At 44.0% G+C, this 26,413-nt stretch overlaps 2 protein-coding genes across 4 annotated transcripts in view; one reads left to right on the forward strand and one right to left on the reverse strand.

The window, feature by feature from the left end:
* Window positions 1–7,761, forward strand: part of RARS2 (arginyl-tRNA synthetase 2, mitochondrial) — a 31,951-nt gene extending 24,190 nt beyond the window's left edge. For 2 of the 3 annotated variants that reach the window (XM_061460334.1, XM_061460336.1), the window contains exons 15-20: window positions 1,950–2,017; window positions 2,117–2,226; window positions 3,250–3,345; window positions 5,238–5,312; window positions 6,234–6,297; window positions 7,626–7,761. In XM_061460334.1, the coding sequence (XP_061316318.1) occupies window positions 1,950–2,017; window positions 2,117–2,226; window positions 3,250–3,345; window positions 5,238–5,312; window positions 6,234–6,297; window positions 7,626–7,712 (500 nt within the window). In that variant the 3' untranslated portion in view covers window positions 7,713–7,761. The remainder of the gene's footprint in view (window positions 1–1,949; window positions 2,018–2,116; window positions 2,227–3,249; window positions 3,346–5,237; window positions 5,313–6,233; window positions 6,298–7,625) is intronic. The other variant, XM_061460335.1, reaches the window with a different exon arrangement.
* Window positions 7,762–9,211: 1,450 nt separating this feature from the next.
* Window positions 9,212–26,111, reverse strand: SLC35A1 (solute carrier family 35 member A1). The gene is made up of 8 exons (XM_061460337.1): window positions 25,954–26,111; window positions 22,270–22,447; window positions 16,785–16,944; window positions 16,253–16,405; window positions 15,375–15,441; window positions 12,135–12,311; window positions 11,595–11,729; window positions 9,212–9,763 (listed from the first exon to the last, which is right to left on the reverse strand). Exons 1-8 carry the CDS (start codon window positions 25,967–25,969, stop codon window positions 9,633–9,635), a joined length of 1,017 nt encoding a protein of 338 aa, XP_061316321.1. The 5' UTR covers window positions 25,970–26,111; the 3' UTR covers window positions 9,212–9,632.
* Between the last annotated feature and the right edge of the window lie 302 nt (window positions 26,112–26,413).

Raw genomic sequence — 26,413 nt, forward strand, 5'->3', positions numbered from 1 at the left:
CTTTGCTACTCTGTGAACTTCTCTGAATTATAGATTTACAAATTTTAATATCCAGTGGCATTATTCCATCACACTTTTGCACAGTGAAGGAAGTACCTGCCTTTGGGGGACAACAGTTGCTTTTTTTCTGGAGGGACAAACTAGTCAATAGTGTGGTTGGGGCTGGAGTTCAGGGAGCAGTCAGATTTCATCCAAAGGATTTGTGGCTCTGACAGTTTTCTCTGGCAAGACAGACTGTAGCTTGTCTGCAGCTACTGCCTTGTCATTTTCCCAGCCTCAGGACTATTTCTGGAGTCTCCAGGAGGTCACTGCTCTGCAGTCCAACCTGCTGAAGGGGATGTTTGCCTGCACCTGGGGCTGTGGCTCTAGAGCCCCTTCCTCCTGACACAGTAAAGATTCAAGCAGTTCCCAGTGAAATGCTGCCCCCTCTTGAGCTTTCTGGAGTTACTGAATGTGCTGAATGAACTGAATAGGTTAAGTAGTGTGCATCTTCGTTGTTCTGCCTCCTCTGCTTTTTTAATCCAGATAATTTTGCTTGTAGAGTGGACAAGGGGAAGGCAGGCAGGCAGAATGATACAAAGATGACCACCCCATATTCAACCCAGTTTTACTGTAGAGAGAAATGGATCCTAGAACTTCAATTTAAAGGTCAGTAGCATAGCTGAGTACAAAGCAAACTTTACTGATATAGCAGAGGTGCAGACCCATTGCACAACTAGTAGGCAGAAGAACAGCTAAAAGAAGTGATGTGTTCAGGTGGCACTGTAGCATTAACCAGAGCTTATCCATTACCTCCTAAATTCTACCTGTGCTTGTAGAAATTTTCCCCTTACATTTTAATTCCTGCCTTACTTCCCATTTCCTAAATTAGAAATGGTAAATCCTGAGGAAGGGCTGAGAGAATAGCCAGTCTGAGACTTCTCAGGGCTATGAACTGTCCCCACATATTTTTTCCCTCTACTCCTCTCTCATGAGACCATGCCTGAAGTCCTGTGTCCAGCTCTGGGGCTGATAATTCAAGAGGGACATGCTGAAGTAAGTCCAGAGGAGGCCACAAAGGCAATCAGAGGGCTGGAGCACCTCTCCTATGAAGACAGGCTGAGAGTTGAGCTTGTTCAGCCTGGAGAAGAGGAGGCTCTGAGGAGCCTTTCATTATATGAAGGGAGCTTATGAGAAAAATGGAGAAAGACTTTATTACCAGGGCCCATAGTGATAGGACAATGGACAATAGTTTCAAACTGAGATTTAGATTGGAAGGAAGAAGTTCTGCCCTGTGAGGGTGTTGAGGCCCTGGAGCAGGTTGTCCAGAGAAGCTGTGGCTGCCCCATTCCTGGCAGTGTTCAAGGCCAGGTTGGACGGGACTTTGAGCAGCCTGGTCTGGTGGGCGGTGTCCCTGCCCATGGCAGGAGGTTGGAACTAGATGATCTTTAAGGTCTCTTCCAACATAAGCCATTCTATGATTCAGTTCAGATTCTCTGAGTATAAGCAGTTTAAATATGTATGGTGGATGGTGTGAATACTCCCTAAATGACATCCAAATGTTCCATTAGCCGTTTCTTTGACTGTTTATGCCTCCACATCAATTGGAGATGTTTTCTGTCAATTTTTAAACAAAATCTGAATTGCCCTGTCATTCTTTTCCTGATGTTAGAGATTGTCTCAATTGTGGAGAGGAATTGTGTGGTCTATCCTGTTGTAATGAATCCTTCCAACATTAAAACATGCATTACACATACTAGGAGAAGTGGAAAAAAGCCTATCTGAAACAGCTGTATCCCAACTTTTAAGAAGGATTTATATCCTGGACTATTTGCTGTATGCGTCCTGACAATTTCTCGATTGCTAGTTCACAGTTATGGAAGATCTGCTGTTTTATTGGCATCTCCAATCTGAGCAAGGGAGCCATTATGCTGCTACAGACTTATTCCTTTTTCTCTGCTTCTCTTCAGCAACCAAAGAGATAGAAGACCCTATAGAGACAGCAGAGAAAGTTGGCCTTGCAGCACTAATAATTCAAGTGAGTCTGAGTTGCCTCCCGAGGTGTTTGCATCTTCTGTGAAAAGTTCAAAATGGAGATGGAGAGCCATATCCAGGTGATGTTAATTTATTTTCCCAGGACTTCCGGGGACTTCTGTCATCTGATTATCAGTTTAGCTGGGACCGAGCTCTTCAAAGTCGTGGAGATACAGGCGTGTTCCTGCAGTACACCCATGCCAGACTCCATAGGTAAGAGGACCATTTGTGTGCAGAAGTGCAGTTTGACATACATTTTAACCTTATTAACTTCTTTGTCAGTTGATAGTGTTAACTCCTTCCCTAAATATGATACATACTTACTCTGCAGTAGAGGTGTGAGGTTACGATAGGAATCACTGAGGCTTTCCAGAAGAGCAAACCAACTAAAATGAAATTCCTGCCTCATTTCCACAGGGTTGAGATAATTGTCCATGTACTCCTTCAGTTCTAGGAACAGCCTCTCTGTGTGCTTGGTGTCAGTGATGAAGAATGGTGGCCCTAGGATTAAGGAAACTGATTTAAAAAACAAAATGCCATACTTGTAAGATATACCACATCACAGAACTTAGATGTTTTAGGCTGCCACTGTAGGTAGTGTTTTTGGTTTTTTTTTTTTATCACTGTTATTTCTCACTGTTGTAACCAAGTTGTTTTGACTCAGGTCAAACACCTGACATATTTCATTATTTCTGAAAAGAATTTCAGAAGAATCCAGTCTGAACAGCTGTATCGATTACAGTGATCTGTCAGAGCATTTCTAATGCAGACATTGATATGGGTTTTCATAAAAGCATGTATGGTACCTTACTGTATTGGGCCAAAGGCCTGTACCAGCCTGGTATTCTATCTGAGGCAGTGGTAACAGAAGACAGTATTCAGGGAGAACATGCAAGCCTGATTGCTCTCTATAGTCCATTCCTCTTCTACTCCCTTATCGCCTAGGTATTGATGGTGCTGAGGTATCCTTACTGGGGTATTGGTGGCCTCCCTAGTCTTTTCAGCATAAGTTTCTGAACCATGCAGATCTCTAATCCTGTTGATCCTGAATGGCTAGCACAATTTTTTTTTATCTTGGGTTGAAGTCAGCCGGTCTGTCTGAGTGTTCTCTTCAGCTTGAGCAGAAGATGCCTACCCTTTTTCCTTTAAAAATAAAAATTACTGTTTTTCTTGTCCAGCTTTGCTAACAAGAGCTTTTCATCTGATATTTGTTTCTTTTTTGTTCTTACATTTTAGTTTAGAACAGATGCATGGGAATAAGCAGCTAACTGATGTTAATGTGGCGTGCTTGCAAGAGCCAGATGCCATCTCTGTTCTTCAGCATCTTCTCAGGTTTGTTTAGTTTTCTTTCCAAATACCAGGGACAAAATACCATTGCCCCTGAGACAGTGCAGAGGTTCCCCTGATTTTTGTCTCTCACATCTGTAGCACAATGCTGTGAAGGCAGGGATCTTCCCTGTTTGAACAATGCCCACAAGATGAGCTGCTGAACAGGCAAGAGATGTTGTAGCTTACTAACCAAGGAAATGACGAGTGCTCGCTCCCTCCTGCCATAGCTCTTGTATGACCACTGAGCCCTCACTGTCAGAGCTCACTCCCAGTTTTCCTGCAGCTTGCCTTTAAAGAAGGAAGAGGCTGGGGAAGGGAAATTCAGCTGGGGTGTGCTGACAGGAATAGAATCATAGAATGGTTAGGCTTGGAAAGGACCTTGATATCATCTAGTTCCAACCTCACTGCCATGGGCAGGGACACCTCACACTAAACCATGTCGCCCAAGGCTCTGTCCAACCTGGCCTTGAACTCCAGTGATGGAGCATTTACCACTTCTTTGGGCAACCTGTTCCACAGCCTCACCACTCTCACAGTAAAGAACTTCTTCCTTATGACTTGTTATGAGTCTCCAGCTGGACATTGAGCCATTGACCACAACTCTTTGTGTGCAGCCATCCAGCCAATTCTTTATCCACCGAGTGGTCCACCTATCGAATTGATGTCTCTCCAATTTAGAGACAAGGATGTCCTGTGGGACAGTGTCAAATGCTTTACACAAGTCCAGGTAGATGACATCAACTGCTTTGCCTCTGTCCATCAGTTCTGTAGCCCCATCATAGAAGGCCACCAAATTGGTCAGGCAGGATTTCCCCTTAGTGAAGCCGTGCTGGCTGTCACCAAGCACCTTGTTGATTTTCATGTGCCTTAGCATGCCTTCCAGGAGAATCTGCTCCAAGATTTTGCCAGGTGCAGGGGTGAGACTGACTGGTCTGTAATTCCCCAGGTCATCCATTTTCCTCTTCTTGAAAATGGGGGTTATATTTCCTTTTTTCCAGTCATCAGGAACTTCACCTGACTGCCACAATTTCTCAAATATGATGGCCAGCGGCTTCGCAACTTCATTCACCAGCTCCTTCAGGACCTGCGGATGGATTTCATCAGGTCCCGTGGACTTGTACATGTTCAGGATCTTAAGATGGTCTCAAACCAGATCCTCCCCTACAGTGGGCGTAAAGTCTTCACTCTCACAGGATGGGCCTGAAAGCTGAGCAAAGAAGTCCACTGCTGACTTTTTAATTGGAAATGTATTCAGCCCCAGAAGTGTTGGTAGCTTTTTGCAGGCTGGGAAAAAGAGGATATGTACAAGTGGACAGCAGAACACATGAAGAAAAAAAAAATGGATCTCCATGACTCTGCCTGTATAATCCAGTTTAATATCATCTTGCAAAAGTTGATTTTATTCCAGGACTATGTAAACCCACTTTGGTTTTGTATTTTCTAATGCTGCAAGCTAAAGGGAGTCCTTTAGCTATTTAAAATTCTAATCTGCATTTAGTAAAAGCAACATCCTCTAAGGGATGATTTTGACTGCCTTGTTTATTTAATAGGTATTTTTTTGCTCCTAGGAACTTACAGTTAGTGTTGAAATGTAAAACCAGACACAGTGTTCCAGCAGCAAATACAATTCTTGTGTTCTATTTTCTCTAGCCTGCCTTCTTGAGCTCTGCCATCTACAGTGCTTGCATGATAAGCAGAAATGATCTCCTTCAATAAGTGAATGAGGAAGAAATAATCAATTCTGGACTAATTACATGTCTTAGGTCTGGTTGGGAAGATTGTTCTTGTCAACCCTGCAGTTGTATTCGTTCTTACTTAAGCTGTCTGATGAGCCTTTTATCCGAGTACACCTTCCAATCCCTTTAACACCAGACAACCCTCTTCTTTCTTCACAGGTATGATGAGGTTCTGTATCAGTCTTCTCAGGATCTGCAACCCAAGCACATCGTCAGCTACCTCCTCACACTTAGGTAAGGTGATTGCTGATACTGGCCATCTATCTCTGGTAAGGACAGGTGTTCCTGAGCTGGCTCTGCAACCCTCACATCTGCAGTGCTTTGAAGAGCAAAAGCAGCGGGAAGATGTAAATCTGTAGGACAGCTTCTCTGGAGCAGGTAAGGTATGAAGTAGGATAGCAAATAATGTAACAGAGATTGAGGCTGGAAGCAGGAACAAAGGAGGCAGAAACTAAATGCTTTCAACAAAAAAGGATAGCATTGCTGTAACTCACTGTCTGAACCCAGAATCACAATGGACTAATCCTGTCTTAAAAAGCAGATTTGAGTGATAATAATGCTCTCAAAGCTCAAAATTTCAGCTAGGAAATTCTGTCCAAACCCCTTTAACCACTGATCTCAGCCTATGTGTTGAGATGGACAAAGCATACTACTGTAAGTTATACAGCATATAACTTACCTCCATAGGGACCTGTCTCTTTTAACAGCATTATGAAACACTGGAGAAGACCTGGAACAAGTGGTAGGCATGTGTATGGGGACAGGCTTAATGAATTAAGGAAAATTGCATAAGGAATCTCACACCTTGGGAATGACAGGGCATGCTTTTGAATATCTTTCCAGACCAGTTTGGGTTTTTGTGTGGGTGTGGTTGGTTGGTTTTTGTTTTGGTTTGGGGTTTGTTTTTTTTTGGGGGGTGAAGGTGTCAGGGGTAGATCGTTTTGGGGTTCTTTTACAAGCGTGAAGGTGTTGATGGCATGCCCTGATAATATGCAGACTACAGAAAACCGTGCCCTCCTTCAGCCAGGTGGAGATAAGTCTCTGGCCTGCTGCAGTTGTGGCTCTTCCAGTTCTGCAGCTTTTTGTAGCCCATAGCACTCCTCTTGTCAAGAGACTTGCTTGTTCTCAGCATTCTCCTTGTGTTTTCTATTTCAGCCATCTTGCAGCTGTGGCACATAAAACCCTTCCTGTGAAAGGCAGCGCCCCTAAAGTAGCACAGGTATGGCACAGCACGGGGCTGTTATGTGGCTGGGGTCTGAGTAGGGTGTCCCTACCAAGATGAATGCTCCCTTGGGCATTGCCAGCCTAGCTGTGTAACCAGTGGGGTGAATGCACACCTGCAGGCTAATCATCCAGCAGGCAGGCTCTCCTTTGGGAAGGCAGGGACTGCTGTCACTGCGGGGTCTGTTCTGCCTGATCTTCCCAAAACACAAATCTCCATAAGGACAACTGCTCAAAACCCAGTCAGAAGTAAACATGTGAGCAAGTTAACTCACTGGTGAATTTCTGATGGTTTCCTTTAGTGGTTGTGTGGGAAGACAAGAGAATGAGGAGAAAACTGACTCAGTCTCCTCCCTCTTGCCACCTACATATCCCAAGTATTGGAGTTCCAGGTAAAGCAGAGCCTGACAGCTGTTACTCTGCAGTTCCAAGTATATAAAAATCATTTTCTACTCATCTCCCAGGCAATGTTTGACCCCCTAACAGCTCAGTAAATGATATACTAATTACACTGCCTCTTTAATCTATTTCAAAAGCAAGTATGTTTCTGATTTTGGTAGAAAATCACATTTAAGTGTTGAGCTGTGTGGTGGGGGGAAAAACTTCAGTTTTTCAGTTCAGTGGAATTGATGGAGCTGTGCTCTGTATTTGCGCTTAGATGCTGTAGGTATTCCTGCCTTTGAAGACAGACTAAGCCAGTCCAAGCTACAAGGAAAATTTCAGTGCCTTATCCTGTAAAAAAATTGTAAACATCTTACAGTGTGACAGCTTTCAAGAACTGTTTTTCTGAAGCAGGGTTGATGGAGCCTTTCCCAAACAGCCAGCTGTGTAACAGCTAAGGCAGACATTGATAAGGAAGAGTGAAATTTTCAAAGCAGCTCACAGTTGCTTGACAGCCTCTAACCCAAGCACAGTGAGCAGAGGTTTTCCAGCAGTATTTGCAGGCTGTAACAGCTACTGGGGCAAGAAAGGTTTTCCCTCTCTAGTCATTGCTAGCTCTTCTGCAGGCAGGTCCTCTGGTTACCTTGCCCTGAGGGTACAGGGCTGGGCAGAATGCTGCTTTTCAGCTTCCTTTCAAAAGCAGCCCCTGACAAAAGTGTCCCTTTGTTGACCCTGCAATGGGCTATCAACAGCACGTATGAATTCTGCCAGTATTGGTGTGTTACTAGATCATGTGTAGGTCCAACTCCCAGTGCTCTGCATGGGTACAGAAGGATGCAAACAAACGATGTTCTCACCTCTGACAGGCTGCTCCTAACTACTGTCCTGAGAAGCACATTCTGTTCTGCGCAATACTGTAAGCTGATGGCTCTTCTTGTTTTCCAGGCAAGGTGCTGTCTCTTTCAAGCTGCTCGCTCAGTTCTAGCCAATGGGATGAAACTTCTTGGCATCACACCTGTAACTCAAATGTAATGAGGCTGTATGCGATGTAAAGTCACATCTCTCAGTAAAAGGTTTTTTTTAAGATAGTATAAATACTCTCCTGTGTGTCCCTGCTAATGCAGTCTGGAACCTCTGTCCCTGTTCTTGAAGGTTTATATGCTCCATCACACTGACTGCCATGTAGGGGAGCACAGTCACCTTCTCCCAGGCACTTGGTAGATGTAGTGTACTTAAGACATTCGTCTATGTGGTCTTTCCCATAAAAGAGAACTGCTCTCTATTTGCCATGCAAATATAACAGCCTTTTGGTGGAGGAAGTGGTGTTAAGTGTGCTGCCCTGAGTGATCAAAGTTCTCCCCTTTTGCAGTTGCCATTGTGTACTTAGGCCTAGTAGTACATCAGCTGCAGGTGCTCTGTATATTGGAACAAACTGAGTCAGATCAGGCCAGAGACTTATTCCGTGCGTGTTGTACTGCACTCTCCATTCTGTAACTTTAGCCAAGCCCAACTGCCAGCTGTCACCTCCTGTTCCTCACCTCTCCCTGTGTCACTGACCTGACAACAGGGAAGAAGAGGATTTGCTGCCCAACTGGTGGAACAGGACCTGCCATGTTCCCTCAGCTCTGTACAAGCAGTCAGACGTGGCACACAGAGCCATCACATCACTGAACACAGGTGGGAAATTACATGTGAGGTAGTGCAAGTGAGTGACAATATCTCCACCACCACAGCCTTCACTCATCAGAGCAGCATGAGGGTGGCACACTGTTCTAGCTGCACAGTTGGCAAAAGGCAGAGAGGAGTGTCCTCTCCCACTGCAACAGCATTTGGTTTTGCTGTGCTTAACGTACCCTACTTTCAAGTAAAATCCAGATGGTTAATACATGTCTGAAAGAATCTAACCAGGATATGAACTAGGTCATGTTTCTGATTCCACTTTGAAGGGGGATAAGTTGCCTAAATTACACCAGTTAATTTTTCCCTCAGTGCAGAGTTGCAGTTTCTGTAAGGGCTGAACTAAATGAGGCCTCAGAAAATGAGGGAGGAGGTTGAAATTACACAGTTGGCACTCCTACATTAAATCAAAGCCTAACATTCATTACAGGAAGTCCTTTCAAGCATCACTTGCTATGCACAAAGAGGTTTAGAGAGAAAGTGTATAGATAAAAATCTCATCTGACAATGAGTAGACTCATTTGTACTTAAGCCAGAGATACAAGAACACACATGAACCTTCCCCTGTACAACTGGGGCCTGACAAAACGCACAGAAGAGAAAATGCCTCTGCCAGCTACAGCAGGTATAAAAAACATTTGAAAAGTCTAAGAAAATCTAGAACTTAAGAAAAGCACCAGTCTTTCATTCTGGCTTTTTAAACCAAACAGCAAGCGCTGCTTCTAATCACTTCAAGATAAGTAAGTGATGCCTGAAGGAAGCATGGTTATTCCTGGTGTAGTTGGGTCATCTTGTATGTATCACCCAGAAGAGACACTTCTCCTGTTGTTAATCAAACTGCAACTGCCAACTAGTTTAAGAGAAAATGCTGGCAGTGATTGCTCTTTTTAATAGATTTTTATGAAGCTTTTGGGCATTTCTGCCCTCAAAGGGCAAGGAAGTTTATCAAATACACAAAGAACCAATTTCCTTCTATTATATACATTATATACAATTGCGTATTCAGTTCCTTCATTCTACTTTCCTTGTAAACGGGCTTTCCAGTTCGCTGTGAGTGAAGAATGTCTTCAGTAAAACACCCATCCAGCTCCTCGGCTGTGATGTAGCCTTAGTGTCAGCCACTGGAAATTCCCCATGTAAAACAGAATTAACTTCTGCTTTCAGTCTATCCCACTTCAACCATTCCATGACTAGCTTAAGGCTAATTTAAAAAAAATGCAGGTTTTTAAGTCCAATTTTTCCCTCATGCCTGCATGTCCATTTCTATGGACAACGTCACACAGTAGCAAGCCTCTCTTTTGAATTCTTTGTCTCTGATGGCTGGATTTTTGTGGTGTCTTGTCGAGGTAATCCATAGAGGTAAATAGAAACACACACCAGGAGAGCACCCAGGAAGAAGGTAACAGCTGGAAGGAGACAAAACAGTTTAAATAAACACTTCTGTATAAGAAGAAACCTTCAGAAGATTAAGCTATATAAACAGGACAATGAGTTGTTAATAATTCACAGAACCTAGATCATCCTCTGTCACTGAGGACTCTAGCATTTGCTCAGTCCCCACACTTTCAATTAGTCTTGTATCAGCAAGAACATGGTGGTCGTCAAAAAAGCAAGTGTGAAACATTTCCTGCACTTCCAGATGCCATCCAGAAGGCTTACATTTCAATAAACTTAATCATAGAGAGACAGTGGGTGTGATAAAGCGTGCGATAACACACCGTTTGTCTTTCCACATCTAGACAGGATTAAGAAACACTATTAATGACACTTTCTTAGAAAGATCACCAGTCCCATCTTTGGATTATCGCAGGAAAGCGGAACACACCCAAACCTAAAGAGCAAAGGCCTGAGCAGGAGCTACTAGGTATAGTATCAGACGCAGATTTGATCAGAGAGAAAATTATTTGTGGTTGCAGAGCAGCCGAGAGCAATTTGCTCTTTACTCTCAGAAATATTCACCACATATCAGTCACGCCCCCAGCTCCTCTTTGACTTGCTCTCATGTGGTGGTGTCCACAGCAAATGGGGAAGGCAGAAGTTAATGCAGTAGCAGGTATAACTTAACAGTGATGTGTAAAGCCCTTGCAAGCCAAGGAACTAAACTGGCACTGGCTGTACTAAAACCAACAAGAAATGATACCTTATCAACAGCAGTCTTGGATAAGCAGCTGTATCACACACTAAACTGCATCAGAAAGTGATTCATGAGTAAAGCCAACATGGCTTTGCTAAGGGCAAATCCTGCCTGACAAATCTGGTGGCCTTCTGCAGTGGGGCTAGGCATTGGTGGATAAGGGAAAAGCAGCTGACATCATCTACCTGGATTTGGGAAAAGCATTTGACACTGTCGTGCATGACACCCTTGTCTCTAGCATAGATTTGATGGGTGGACCACTCCGTGGGTAAGGAATTGGCTGGATGGTCACACTCAAAATGCTGTGGTCAGTGGCTCAATGTACATCATAAGAAGGATGTGGACCTGTTGGTGTGAATGCAGAGAAGGACCACGAAGATGATCAGAGGGCTGAAGCACCTCTCCTATAGAGACAGGCTGAGAGATTTGGGCTTGTTCAGCCTGGAGAAGGTAACGCTCCAGGGAGAACTTATAGCAGCTTCCAGTGCTTAAAGGGGCCTACAAGAAAGCTGGAGAGGGCCTTTTTACAGGGACATGTAGTGACAGGACAAAGGGTAATGGCTTTAAACTGAAAAAGGGTAGATACAGATTAGATACAAGGAATAAAGTCTTCACTATGAGGGTGGTGAGGTACAGGCACAGGTTGCCCAGCGAAGCTGTGGCTGCCCCATCCCTGGAAGTGTTCAAGGCCAAGTTAGATGGGGCTTTGGGCAACCTGGTCTAGTGGAAGGTGTCCCTGCCCATGGCAGGGAGGTTGGAACTGGACGATCTTTAAGGTCCATTCCATTCCAACCCAAACCATTCTATGATAAAGCTGTATGAACTCATAAGCTGTTTAAAACACAAAGAACCTTTCCTTTTGAGGTTGTAGGATGCCTCTAAAAGAGCAAACCATAAATGCCTCTGAAAGCACAGTATCATCAGGCACCTTATGCAATACACTAGTGCACAGAAGTCCTGGAGAAGACAAAGTTAAAACCAGAAAAATACAAAGGAGATGCAAAAGACTGCTTTGGTATGAATGGCATACAGCCCGCTACCAAGCAGCCTGCTGGTCAGGAAGGAAACACACCTAGTTACATCAAAGGCAAAAAGGCACTTACTTATCTGGAGGCCAAAGAGAGCGACTGATGCCACAGTTGAAAGAACAATGGCTGCTGCAGCAGAAAAGCCTTTCATAATGTTATCTGTGTACTTAACAACCACCGAGGTGTAGAGGCCACCTACACTGGCAAGAACTGGAAAGCAGATAAACAGTTTTCTGTTAGTAAAGGTGCAATAGGTTACTCTCCAAATGATGCATTTTACTCCAGTGGTGTACTCCTTGTTTAGGCTATGTCGACCTAATTGATGATTTAATGCAACATTCAGCAAAATGGGATGTCTGCATGGCATCTAGTAGCTCAGATACAACTAATTTAAAGATGATCAACCCACTACTGTTACTTAGACTGCTGCTTCAGCACAATTTTAAATTGGACAAGTGAATAATTTCCAAGAAAATGATACTTTTAAATAAAATCCTTCAAAGCACATTACAAAAAAGTGCATCAGATTGGATTTGTAGCTTTGTGCAATCAGTTATATCATAGTTAAAAAAAGCAAAACAATGTAACAAGATCCTAAAACCACAAGATACTTACAGATGACAAACCAGACGTAGCATGTATAGCCATAGAAAAACCCTTTCTCAAGGACTTGGGCTCCGTCTGACATGTACACACCAAATAAAGTCACCACAATCCCGGATAAGTACATCTGAATATTCCTCACCCACAAGGAAGTATCTGAACTCTTCAAGACCTTCTCAAAATAGACTCCTAAAAAGAAAAGAAAAAAAACAGGGTTTCAGTGAGATGAAGTGTCGTTCTTCGAACACTGTGAACCATGAACCATTGGTTCCACTGCAATCATCTTGTCCTACACACTGTTCAAAATGCCAAGGACTCAACACCACATCCTGCCAACGTATGTCTTCCACAACAGGATTTTAATGGGTATGGAATGTCAAAAATAGATTCTATTTCTCTTTACAGTTGTTGTAACAAATCATTGACAATTGAAACTACTCCTCATTTCTGTTTGATTTGCCAGGTTTCTGTCCAGCAGTTTCTTCTGTACAGTTCTACACCAAGAAAAAAAACCAAACCTTTCACCCTGGCACCTGGTATTTTATTGCCCGGGCAGTATTTACGTATTTCAGTATGATGGAGAACAACTTTTTTCCCCTCCATTGGGATTCTTAGCAGTAAAAAACTGAAAACAGGGGTGGGACTGTATTAGCTCAGTACTGAGACTGAGAATTCCTCAGAAGCCTTGTGCTTGCAAAGTGCTTGGCAGAGCAGCCACATTCTGAAACCACAGCTTCAGGGGATTACAAGAGCAAATCAAAACTGACGCTTCCTGATAACTGAAACTACAGATTGGTTTTGAGGAAATGGAATTCATTTTAATCTAAAGCCCTTGTTCACAATGCCACACTGCTCAGCATTACTTTTATGCTCTGCCTCAATGAAATTCCCCAAATACCTTTTCATGACTCTACTTGGGAGGTGTACGTCAGGCTAAAAGGCTGACATTTGACAAGGCCATCACTACCTGCCTTTTTAACCACTGCTCCCACACCAGGATTCTGCTTATCTGTGGAATTTCCTCAGGATTTCAAAACACAGACAGCAGTTTGCTGGACTTAGACCGTCTCAGCCACTTCCACAACTTTCTGGTGTGAGCCCTCCTGAGTAATTATTGCTGATTAATGTCACCCAAGAGCCTTCATAATCATATCAGAACAGTATATAGAACTGACAAAGATGGCAGAAAGAAAAGATCTGTGAGTCAGAAGCCCTAAGCACACATCCCAAAATCCCCGAGGTAGCTTCAAGGAAGGTCTTGCTATATTTTTATTCATGAAAAATGCAATTTATAATTTAATACAGTATGGGGAATAAATCAGAGAACAGATTTATATTTCAGGGGTACAAATAATAAAAAAAAACCACCAAGGAAACATGATATTATTCTCATATGAATACAGATTTCTGGAGGCCTTGGGTGATATGATTTAGCATTAGGTGTCCCTGCCCACAGCAGGGGGGTTGGAACTAGATGATCTTAAGGTCCTTTCCAACCCTAACGATTCTATGATTCTAAGTCTAACATCAACAAAACCCCAGCATCCTTATCAACTGCAGTGCTTAAAAGAACCCAGAAGAATCTACCTTGAGATTTCTGCCAGCTGAGAAGGCCCACAAAGCACACACAGACATAATCAGGTACCAGAGATTTGGCTTGAGTATCAACCATACTTGTAAATTTTATAAACTAAGGCAAGGGTAAGCAAAGCAATGGAACTATGCTTTCAGATGTCTGAAAATGCATGAAAATCACCACTAGGCAAGATGAAGGAAGGAATGGGTGCTGTTTAGGAGAAATTACTCTTCAGTACTGTTTCAAGTTACAAGGGATCTGCATTATATATTTGTCGAATGCTTTTATAAGCATTGCTGGTCTGCCGGATGCTTGGAAATTATCACAGGATAGGTGGTTTGAAGAAAAAACTTATTTTCTGTCTCTGAGGGACAAAAACCACATAACTTTGTTGACTTTGCTGGAATAATATAAACCACTTAGCATGGTCAGTCCAGAAACTGAAGGTTCAGTGCCAAAATGGCTTCTTCATGTCTGTGTGGGAAGGAAGTAGAGGAAAGGAGTTTGAACAGTATTTATGTTTTCAACATGTAAAGCCCCAAGGGCACGAGGAGCTCCATAGAAGAAATGCTCTGTCCTCCCAGCTGCCTCAAAGCTACAGCTGTTGGTGAGGAAACACCCAAGCTGCAATCCTGTGGGAGAAGAATGCTGTATGTGTCTAAATCCTCTAAAGCTGCCTGCATCAGCTCTTTTGATGGTCTGAATTTGCAGACCTTTAGAAGAAAAGCTGTCTGCCATTTCACTGGGAAGACGCCGAAGAAAAGCGACACACTTCTCCTTTCCTCCCCTGTCAACCAGAATGTTTTCCACAAGTAATGACCGTGTATGCACAGCACAAGATTGGTTTTGCATGATTGTACAGTACTAGAGGTGAGTGACAGTACCTTGTGACAGTACCTTGTTTTTCTTACAGAAGGAGGGGAAAGAATCCAGTTCACAGACAGATAAATATGCCCCTGTGAGCCAGTTTTCAAATAAGAAGTAATTTGCATTTCCTTGTTTCTCAGCACCAGCTCACTTGTCCTGAAGTTCTCGTCTCCTTCTGCAGAAGCCAGAGAACTACCCTGAGGGGAAATGCTGGCTGTAGAACAAAACCAAACCAGACCTCCTTCATGTGGTCTATCTAGGCTTCTTGCTACTCATCTTCCTCTCTGCCCTTCTCATGCTGCCTCTGCATCTCAGTTAGATATACTACCTATAGGACCATGGCAAAATGTATTCCGGGGCTGAGCTAAGTGCAAGAACAGAGCAAGAAGCCCCACTATTCCCTGTATAAAAGAATGCAGCTATTTTGTGTGATCCCCATAAGGCAGCTATTCACTGTAAAGCCCAATCTATAAAACTGATGTACATTAATTAATTGTACCAAGTCATTACAGATGTTCCCTACAGTATTATTCTAACCATTTGAAAGATGCTTCCACATGCAAACCAGCCTTCTAAGCTGCATCACATAAAACCAATAGTACATGCTCCTAGTCATTTGCTTGACATGAGTGATCATGTCATGAATCTGCCGTAATTACTGCAAGTAGAAGGTAGTTATGAGTAGATGGTGTAAAGTAATTTTTTATCTTTTAATCAACAAAGGCAGCTAACTAATGTAGAAAGTTCTGGTTTAAACATCATGAGTGCAGTCCTTTGAATGTGCCCTGCATACAGAAATAATACTATACCTGCAAATCCTGAACACAATACAGCAACAGCAATGGCTCCAAACCCTAGCCATGGATTCTGCTCCACCTGCATGCAACATCAACCGTTATTTTAAAAAGGACACAACATTTCAGTAATTTACAGTAATTAATTCCAGAGCTCCTTTGTTCAGTACAGCAAAATGATTAGCATTTCATTACAATGTAAAATGTACTTGCTTAGCTAGAGCTGTCCTTTGGATTAGCCTGGGATAGCTGTGTGAGGTTTCATTGCCCATGTGTACCCTTACCAACCCCTGCCATGCACAGAGCACTGTCTCCTTGGAGGTGGGTGTTCCTCCCAGCTGCTGGACCTGCCCTTCCCACTAATGCCACTGACCTGTTGCTTACGTCTCAGCTGCTGAAGACACTTGTTTCTTCCTCGAACAGGATTAGGTCAGTGCCTCTGAAGGGTGTGTTTAAATGACATACCCACACCCACCAGGCACTGGAGTTTCCCTCCTGATTTTGCCAAGTGCTTTGATTCAAGTTCTCTGCTCCAACAGCTGCAATTGATACCAGGGCCAACTGCTGGAAACACTACTCAGATACCCCTATGATGGTGCATTAGGCTGCTTATGATGACTGTAGTAATTTATACTAATTGTAGCAATCAGTTGCCTTTCCAACCAGCACGACTGGAGCAATACCACAAGCCTGCCTCAACTGGTATGCAATAAATGTGAAAAAGAATGAGCAGACTGGTGGTTATGTTGTAGATGAAGTGGCTGGAAATAAGAAACAGACACTGCTCTGTGGGATATAATAAACTTCACTGTAATCCCAGCTGCTGTGAAGTGAAATACAAAGTATAATGCAGTATATTCTTCATTGTGAAGTGGCAAAATATAAACTCTTACCTGTACTTTCGTAGCCTGAGCAGGCTTCCACTGAACAAGGGTAACACCACCGCACAGCATGAAGACAGAGAACCACTGCAGCTTACTAAGGGTACGGTTTAGCATTAGGACTGTACATAAAGCTGTACAAGGGATCTTCAACTGGTATGTCACCTAAGGTGGGAATATAGTTTAGAGGATGTGGTTTTATAAACTCCTCCAAACCAAGAAAACAAAATAGAGAATTCAACTACAGAATGACAAATACAATTTCATACTGACTTCCTACTGATCCCTTGGGTTTGGTATCATTGCCAATTACAATAAAGTGAATTTGAAGCGACTCCAGCAGTGAGTGGGTTAGCTGAGCAGAGCTCTAAAACAGACAGCTCTAAAACAGAGTGTATGCTCCGAATATAACAAAGCATCATCTGGCTTTTAACACTGAGGTTAAAGAGAGTACCACATGGTAGGCAGACAAATACCTAGCACACATGCCTCATGAAACAGGAAACATATTTACAGACCAGTTACTGACAAAAACATGTATTACCTGGTAGACTGCTGCATCCAAGTTGCTAAGAGCCACAAACGCCATATTGTTTTGGAGACCATATACCAAAGATGGAACACTTAATTTTAGCAGTTCTGTAGGACTTCCAAATACATTTTCTTTTAAAGATGTTATTAACCTTGCCAGACTTCCAGTTTCTCTGCAAAATAAAGTATAACAGAGGGTTCTCTTAAACTGATATTTGTTAACAGAAATCAAATCACTGAGTCCTATGGGAAGGCTGAAAGTTTGTTCTCAACAATCAGTTGTACCCTCTGCTTATTAAAGATATATTAAAACAGTGAGGTTATCAACAAGTAGAAACCCCTGAAGGTGAGGAAGGCATTCTGGAATGAGGAGGTTAGATGCATTAATGTGTAGTAAAGTAAACAACAACCATGAACACTGTAAACAGTGGAATAAGTCACTAAGCATACAGGCAGTGGGACAGAAGGCTGTTGTTTTCCCTCCACCCTTTTTTGTGGGGATATTAATATTTGTGTGTGATGTCAAATGCCTGTGCTTTTCCAGTTCTCCTTTAAACTGGGCTTCACAGCACAGACAAAAAAGATTGTACCCTTGCACACTACTGAGCTGGAAACACCTTTCATTCCTCAGCCAGCCCTGTTTTCCTCTTCTCTCTTGTGCTGCAGGAGATGCTGGACCAGCACCAGCCCACATCTGAAGAGGTCTGGCAGAGTGTGCGGCAGCTCCCTGTCACCTTGCACCTTCACACATCTCCCACATGCAATTACAGCATGTGAAACAGCAGGCAGTGGGGAAGAACATGCTGCTATTTGCTTCTGTCCCTTTTTGCAGCTTGCTCCTCAGCTTATTAAAGCTGACCTTTGCACTGTTCACCCTTGTCACTGGCACATCAATCTGACATTCTTGCTTACTTGTCACTGCCACTAAAGACCTCCAGTTCCCTTCCCAGCTCTCCCCAAGTTCCATGTTCCCCCTTTGCATTCCTCTCTTGCTTGGTCACTGACTAATACCAACATCCTGTCCCCTCCCACAGGCCTCTCAACGTGCAATCTGTATTGTCTTTGAATTCAACACTCCTTTTGCTTCCATTACACATGCATATGAACAAATGGCTCATCCTCTTCTGCATTCCAGAAGCCCAGTTCCCCACATTTCAACCATAACTCAGCTTCTTTCTTTTTCACAAATGTGTCATCTACCTGCCCCAAACTCTTATAAATAATTACCAAAATTAGCCATCTCTCTATGCCCCAGGCTCCTTCACTAACCACCTTGTTCCTGCATATTTTCTGTTCCTGTAACTCTGTGCTCCAGGTTCTTAAAACTTTTTCTCTACAAAGATTTAGGTACTCTACCCTCTCATGACCCTTTCACCAAGTTTCTCTCCTAGAGATGTACAAGAAAAGCAAGAGTCCCTGGTGATACCAAAGTGCAGCTGGACTGAAGTGCTTCTATCTGAAATATATAACTGCAAATAACATGTAATTATCAGAGATATAGGTCTACTCTGTGAGACTAAGAAGTTAAAAAATACCACACAGTAATGGCTTCTTCTATTTGCTGATACTAAGGGAGACTGTTAAACAAGAAAATAATATTTAAACTATACCTGCTTCTGTTCAGACCATGCTCAGTGAATTAGCTGATTTAAAGTCAAAGTCACAGCAGAAACAGTAGTGTCTGTCTACTTTGACTTCCAGCAAGGAATTTCATCAATGAAGAATAACAGGTGTCCAGTAAGCACCATTTTCACTTAAGGTTTTGAGAGCAAGAAGATTAACTAGTTCATCTTTGCAGTGGGTGTGCTTTCTGAAGCATGCACTTATCAAGAGTCTCTTGATATAAGTATATCTTAAGTATAAAGATCATGTGGAGCCAGATATAAATCTACACAAAAAAAGAATTTAAAACAAGCCTCTGTGAACAAATGAAAATTAAAATAAGGTGTCCAAAGATTACATTGCAAAATCAAATAAGAAAATAAAAAAGCTAGCTTGAATTGAGTGTTTCTGATGGTGATCTAGATTCAACTTAAAAAACATACTCTATTTTCTTCATAGGTCTGAATGAGTGAGAGATACTAATAACAATCAGTTCTGCAACAGAAACATTCATTCATTAGAAAAGCTGAAGTTAAAACTAGAGTTTGCAAATCTCCTTTACTTTTCTTCACCCATTGCTAATTATGTACCATCTAAGAATGTCGACAATGTAATTACCAGATGGTGAATTGGACTTCAAATAAATATGAGAAGTTGAGAGTACAGTTGAGTAAACAATTAACACAGTTTAAACTATCATAAACACCTCTTTTAAAAGAAATCTTTTGGCATTCATCCATTCAATGTGCCTTCCAGGAGAAACCTTAAAAGTAAACACAGTGGAGTAAGAATGTAAGAAAACAAATTCTGCAGGCGGAACAAGATGAGAGTCATACCCCAGTATCCTGTATGTAGCATTATCAGTGCTGGCTGGTTCAAAAAGGAAAAGGTACCCACCCAAATGTATCCCTCTGTACAGAAAAAACGGATCATATATGTCATGGTTTAAACCCAGTCAGGTAACTCGTTCACTCACTCCCCCCCTTCTTTCCATCCCCCTACTCCTGGGGGGACGGAGAGGAGAATCGAAAAGAATGCAACTCCCACAGGTTGAGATAAGAACAGTTTAGTAACTAAGGTATAACACAAATCACTGCTGCTACCACCAATAACAACGATAAAGGAAATAACAAGGGAAGAGAATACAACATCTCACCACCAGCCGACCGATAACTTGCCCCCCCCCCAGCCTGACCAAGCACCAACCCATACCTACTCCAACCCTGCAGTCCCAGCCCTTCCGGCTAACTCTCAGTTACATCCTGGGCATGACGTGCTGTGGTATGGAATACCTCTTTGGCTAGCTTGGGTCAGGTGTCCTGTCTCTGCTTCCTCCTGGCTTCCCCTCCTCCCTGGCAGAGCATGAGGCTCACAAAGTCCTTGGCCAAACCAAAACATCCTTGTTATGAGCTCTGTTCCCGAGCCGAAAGTCAAAACACTGCACTGCACCAGATACCAAGAAGGAGAAACATGACTGCTACTGCTGAACCCAGGACAATATGCTATCTCCTAACTGGTTATTAAACTACAAAGGCACCTTGTTTGGAGTGAGAAAAATCGGTTAGGACTTTGAAACTGGAGGAAGCTGTAAAGAAGTCACTGAAAGAAACTATGCTGGAATTTATGCTGTTGAGCATATTTGTAAGTGAGCTAAAATGGGAGATTACTAGGAAATTGGCAAATTTTACTGATTATACTCAATTATACATGATACGCAAAAAGAAACTTTCAATAGTTCTTTCACTACACTGAGCAGAATTCACTAGATCTTTGGCCATCTGAGAAACAGCTCAGTTACCTGGGTGGCAAAGGAAGGCACCCAGACCCACCAGCAACCGAGACATCCTGCCATTAAGAGATGAACATGGCCTGACAAATAGTGTCTTCTGGTGCCCACCTCTCTCCCCAGTATGAAGAAAAACACACCACTGGCTGACTAAATCAGAATAGATATTATAACCTTTATTACAACCTTCAAACAACTCAGTGACTCAGACCCACCCCATTTTAATTGGCAAATAAAGCTCAGTTGTCAATAAATGAGAAAGAATCATAGGAAATAACAACTCCATACTACAGCAACCATCTCTAAACCAGTTACAGGCATTTGGAAAAAAGATGTGAGTAGCCTTACGAGAGCACCAGATCAAGGCTCAGATGTATTCACAGAAATGAGCAGAACGTTATGAATCCTTAGGAAAGGGACTGAGACCAAGAGAGAAAGCACCTTCACCTCTCTGACTAATGCCATGGCATGTTCACGTCCTGAATGTTTCATGAAGCTCTGGATCCTGTTACGAAAAGGATGTAACAATACTGGAAATGCTGTGGAGATGGGTACTAGGATGATCAGGGAAAAGTCAGAGTAGAACTCTCAGCTTAGAAAATGAATGAGTTCTGAAAACACAATGTACCTGTAGAGATCAGAAAATAAAAATTAAAGGAGAAGAATTATTCTTGATGTCTGTCAACCCAAGAAGACAGAATCCAGTGACACTGCTAGACAAAGTGTTCATTAATAAGTACTTTTTCACATACCATGTAGTTACACTGCAGAAGTCATTTCACAGACACATTAGGGACTAACAGATCAAAAAGAAACAGGACAATCCCACAGAGGACAGGACTGTTAGGTGCTACAGCCACAGTGTGCACATAGCATCCAGGCTGGGAAATCCACAAGCTTCTGCCAACAGCTAAAGAAAGTGCTTGCCCTATCGCCTATACTTCTGTTATAAGCATCCTCTGCTGGTTACTGTCAAAGGGAGGACGATGGGCAAAATGGATCTTTGGCGGTGCAGGGCTGTTCTAAAAATGTAACAGACTTCCAAATTAAAAGTAACCACCACTATTGAGAAACGTGGGTTGCTACAATCTCCTGAAGGCGGTCTGGATCAGCATCCACGCTGGCAACAACACTCTGAGAACCACAGTGGAATCACTCATTGGCAGAGACCCTCTTACCAACATTTTGTGCTGGAAGAGGGAAAAGCCCAGGGTGCATAAAAAGGAAAACAGAAATCGGCCACCGGTCACACTTGCCTTTTCTAACACATTACATTTAATGAAAGCTTAAACAAAAGGCAGCTTGCCACAGCTGCCTTATCAAATCCAAATATTGTCTCATTTCTAAAGCAAGCTAGAATGCTGTTTTGATGTTAAGTAGACATGTTCTGATAAAAATCTGAAGTATACCATGTGACTCCATGATTCTCTAGCACAAAACAACCAGCCTTCTGATGTACCAAAAGCCACAGAGATAAGCAGGGGCCCTAAAAGAACAAATTCTACTACAACAGCAAGAATCGGGCTTTGGAAAAGTAGAGAATATAAAGATTCTTCCAAGAAGAACGTAGCACATGAAAGCTGAGGGCCTCCTTACTTTAGATGCTCACATGTGGACTGAAGTTCTAGTTCTTAGCAACAGTTTGGGATTACAGAAACTCTAAATATTTTCTGTCCACTGTTTTTCAGCATTGATTCCCCAGCTTAAGAGAGACAGCAAAATGCCTGTCTGCAACACTGTTTGGGAAATTTATGAGCAGGAACATTACAATTCTGTATAACTCAGCAGACAACGGCTCACAGTTCAGCTTTCACCTACACCAATGAAGACCCAAAACATCACGGATAATCCATGCTGACATTTTGAACCTATTCCAAAGCATAACAGAAAAATAGAAAATATGCAGAAAGGACACACCTGAATACTGTGCTGTTTACAAAGCAGTTTCAGTTGAGGAGAACTCACAAGCTCTAACCCACTCTAAAACGAGTCTTCCACAGCATGACTGTCCAGCCACATTCTCAAATATATTTGTACTTCAGTATCTGAGAATCTGAGGTTAGAAGCCAGGATTTGTTTTCAAAATACTGACTGGCATTCCCACACTTACTTAGCCAAGATGCCCACACTCAAGAACAACTTGATAACTTCAGTGATGCACACAGCCGTCGTTGAAAAGTACAGTTCTGTCCCCACTGTCCTTGTGTACCGCAGCGCGACTGTGTATGTTGCAGCAACCAGGGTCATCACCGTGAGGCAGTACAACTTGAACAGTAAGCTGACATTTTCTGAAAGAAAACAAAGATGACCACTCAGCATGCCCTTCATTTTAACTTAAGGACTGAAACAGGGTGTTCTCCAGCTGGAGCACTGTATGCTACTGTGGCAGCATACAATAATTAGTGTTGTGAAATGCTTCCTATAAACAGTTTAAGTCAAATTTTTAAAGTCCCTTCTCAAAGCAGCTTGTACAGGAACATCAGCTGTTTGAAAATAGGATGTCCTCTTGCCCTCATAATCGTTCTCCATTCTAGAAAACTAATCATAGACTAATATTTATGTAATAGTAATCAAAACCCCTTCCTTTCCTTTCCTGCTCCTTAGGTGACAGTAAAAGCCTCCTCTGACCCTCTCCACGTAGCATATTGAAGTCTGACACAAAGAGCGTTGGCAGACTATTAAAAGCAAAAAGAAAAGTATCAGCAGAGAAGGGATTCAATCTAGCAAATCTTGATAAGTAAAGCAGCATTTCTTTCAGCCTTATTTTCCACCTGAGTTCACAGAAGAGAATTCTGCTCAGGACAGTGGTGGAACTTCACACAAAAGGCTTTCCTGAAAAATTACTGACAATAGAAAACACTGAGGTTATTAGAATCATTAGAGGCTATTAGAATCATTAGAGGCTATTAAAATCACAGAATGGTTAGGGTTGGAAAGGACCTTAAGATCATCGAGTTCCAACCCTCCTGCCACGAAGGGTTATTTACTTACTGAAGTAAATTAAACCATACAATGAGTATGTATCATATGTGTTATCCCCACTATCTTCCCCACTGCTACAATGGAACAACAGTAGCAATCCTTGTAACAGTTTTGCCCCAAATCAACTGCTATCCTGCATAATCTGGGAGTCAGCCTGCCTCAAGCCAGCTGGTGAAAGGCAGTTTTCCACACAGCTGTCCTCCGTGGCTTGAGAGTTCCATTGGGTGAATGTGAACAGTTCAGAGAACAGCTCAGACTGCATCCCTACCGTTAAAAGAGAACAGAGACAACTCCAAACAGGACTGCTCTGCACAAAGGCATGACTTTTGTGACATGAGACATTAGCAAATGGGTAGTGTCTACAAAACCTGGTAAATTGTTATTTATTACATACAGCATCTGATGGCTGGATGTTGGTCACTCAGCAGCATCTTCCAGGCCATTATCTGAATATTCCAAAGAAACATAATTCTAATTGGCATAAATTTATATTCCTGTGATGATTAGGGAATGAGCTAACAGTTAAGCTCCAGGCAGATCTGTAATAACTTTGTTCATTTAATATGGGAATGAATTGCTGAATTCAGTGCAACTGATGTTCAGGTTCACTTTTCTTTCCAGTCAACGATGTCTCTTATTGCATAACATTTCTGCAAGGTACAGTTAATACCTCCTGCTGCTGCCATCGTTTAAATTAGCTACTTCCTTACAGATAAAAATCTCACCCACGTCAGTAACCACTTTTAAAAGGTAGAGCCAATTAGTTTTTGGACTAACAATGCTTAGGAGAGACAAGCTATAATCCTTTTTTAAATTGCATTTGGATCGTGGGGAGGGGTGGTGGGAACACAAGGCCACAAAAGCCAGGAAATAAAGTTAACCCAGCCCAACCTTACAAGAACAGATTTCCTAATGATGTTTTAGTGCTGACAGAAATTATAACAACCTGTTTTTACATGTTAAGATTTTAAGCCTATGCACTACCAAATTAAAACTAAATTTAATCCCTGCCTATGTTAACTACTCTTTGAAAATAAATAAATAAACGAATGTCCCAGTTTGGCAGCAGTTTGTAAACTAAATGCAGCAGGATACAATGAAACTATGATCATGATCACAGAATCAACTCGGTTGGAAAAGACCTGTCAGATCATCAAGTCCAACCACTACCCCAGCACTGCCATGACAAACAGTAAACCATGTCACTAAGGGCCTCATCTACATGGTTTTGAACACTGAAGAATGGTGATTCCACCACTTCCCTAGGCAGCCTGTGCCAATGCCTGACCACCCTTTCAGAGTTCTAGCATTATGTGAAAAGCTGATTGTGGTTGGTTTCTCCAGCCTGGCTCACTTGTCTGTATCAGTACCAATGCAGCGCTGGGGACTGAAGGGAAGCTTAGTTGGGGTACCCATATCTTCTTGCTGGTAAGTCTGAACTTAAACCAGCTTAGAAATTAAAACAAGCTTAAAGTTGAAAGAAGATGCTGTTTTCTTTCTCGGAGTTTCTTTCACTGGCTTCAGTAAATCCCACTCAAATGAAATGGACAGAGGAGGTGGCTGATTTCTTATCAAAGTAACAAGTGACAGAACAACAGCTAACAGCCTCAAACTGCTCCAGGGGAGGTTTAGACTGGAAAAATGCTTCACAGAGAGGGTGATCAGGCACTGGCACCGGCTGCCCAGGGAAGCAGTGGAATCACCATTCCTCAGAGCGTTCAAAACTGTGTATATGAGGCCCTTAGTGACAGGGTTTACTGGTGGTCGTGGCAGTGCTGGGGTAACGGTTGGTCTTTTCCAACCGAGTTGATTCTGTGATTCTATGGAACGATTTCCAGCAAAACGGACCAGACAGGCCAAAAGCCTCAGGACACACATGCGGGCCTCCGACAGGGCTCACACAACCGCTATTGTAAACGGAAGCCCAAGGCACGGGGGGCACACACAGCGTGCGGCCGGCCGGGCGGTGGCATCTCACACCCGGCCCTACATACGCTGCGAACAAACCCTCCTACTCCTGGCCCCTGTCCTCCCGGGGTTCCCCTCTCCTTTGAGTCTGCTGCTGGGATCTGCGGCGCCCTGAGCAAGGCCCCGCATGAGGGTGGCAAGCAGAGGCTCAGGCAACGACTTCCTTCAGCATTTAAGCCCACCCTGCCTGCCCCAGGGCTGCGGGAGAGCCGGGGTTCTGGCACCGCCGCCCACACTCCAGCGCACCCCAGGGGCCGGCGGTGGCTTCAGTGACCTGCAGGGAGGGTGCCGAGGAGCGGCGGGGTCTGTCTCCACACCACCACCAGCGCCCCGGGCTAAGCCCCGAAAGCGATGCTCTTTCACCATGTTCAAACACCCCCAGAGCAGGTACCGGCCCACAGAGGCACCGTTGCCCTTAGGGCCACCTTCAGCCGCTGCCGGCTCCGGGGCGGCGGCGCCATCGGCGGCCCAGCGAGTCCCGGCGGCCCGTTGCCCCGCCGGACGGCGGCTCACACACACCGGAGCGGGAGAGGCGGCGGCTCCGCCACGCAGCCCCGCCGGCAGCCGGCGGACAGCGAGAGGGCGGGAAGGGAGGCGTGGGGGGAGAGCGCCCCTCCCCGCCAAGGTCCCCCAGAGCCCCTCTCCCCCCCGTTCCCGCGGTGGTGGCGCCCGGCGCCGCAACCTCCGGCAGGGAGGATGGTTCCACTCGCCCTGCGCCGGGGAGAGCCGCTGGCTCGCGGGTCCCGCTTCATCTTGGGTGGGGGCGGGATTGCCCCCCCTCTATGTCCGCACCTCCCTCCGAGAGCCACGGTTCCCCCTGACTGACCAGCGCCTCCGCCCTCACCTTTCGGCGACGACATCGTGCCCGCCGAAGGCGCCAAACTGGCCGGGCCAGAGCCGTCCGCCGTGCCTCGCCGCTCCTCCCATTACACCATAGAGTGCAGCGCCGCCGCCGCCGCCTAGAGCGCCCCGCCTCCCTCCCTCTCTTCACCATCGAGTCAGCGGCCCTTCCGCGCGGATAGTCTTCCCCCCACCCCAAGCCTTGCCAGGGAGGCGGAGGGTTGTGGGTGGGGCGCCCCCTGGCGGACGGTGGGTGTCTTCCCGCCGGCCGGGAGGGTTACCCTCCGCTTTTACCGAATTTAGCCTTTCCACGTGGAACAAACCCGGGGAGCTGGTCGGAAGGTACCCCCAAGCTCATCTCGGAGCAGCGCCGCCTGCCCACGGTGGTTGCCGGGCCCCGGGAGGGGCGAAGTTGTGGGGGCATCGCCAAAGGGCGAGGTGAGGGGCGGACGGGGCAGCAGCTT

Source organism: Pezoporus flaviventris, unplaced genomic scaffold, assembly GCF_033815535.1.
Source record: "Pezoporus flaviventris isolate CSIRO_AGI_PZ_B2104156 unplaced genomic scaffold, CSIRO_AGI_Pfla_v1 ptg000031l, whole genome shotgun sequence".
In the NCBI taxonomy this organism is placed as follows: Eukaryota; Metazoa; Chordata; class Aves; order Psittaciformes; family Psittacidae; genus Pezoporus; species Pezoporus flaviventris.

Excerpts from the sequence above, each read along its gene's own strand:
- SLC35A1 (XM_061460337.1), bottom strand. Across the intron at positions 16,945-22,269 it reads AGTGTGGGCATCTTGGCTAA|AGAAACTGGAAGTCTGGCAA; the intron begins GTAAGTGTGGGA and ends TTTATTTTGCAG. Across the intron at positions 15,442-16,252 it reads CTCAGGCTACGAAAGTACAG|GTGGAGCAGAATCCATGGCT; the intron begins GTAAGAGTTTAT and ends TGTTGCATGCAG.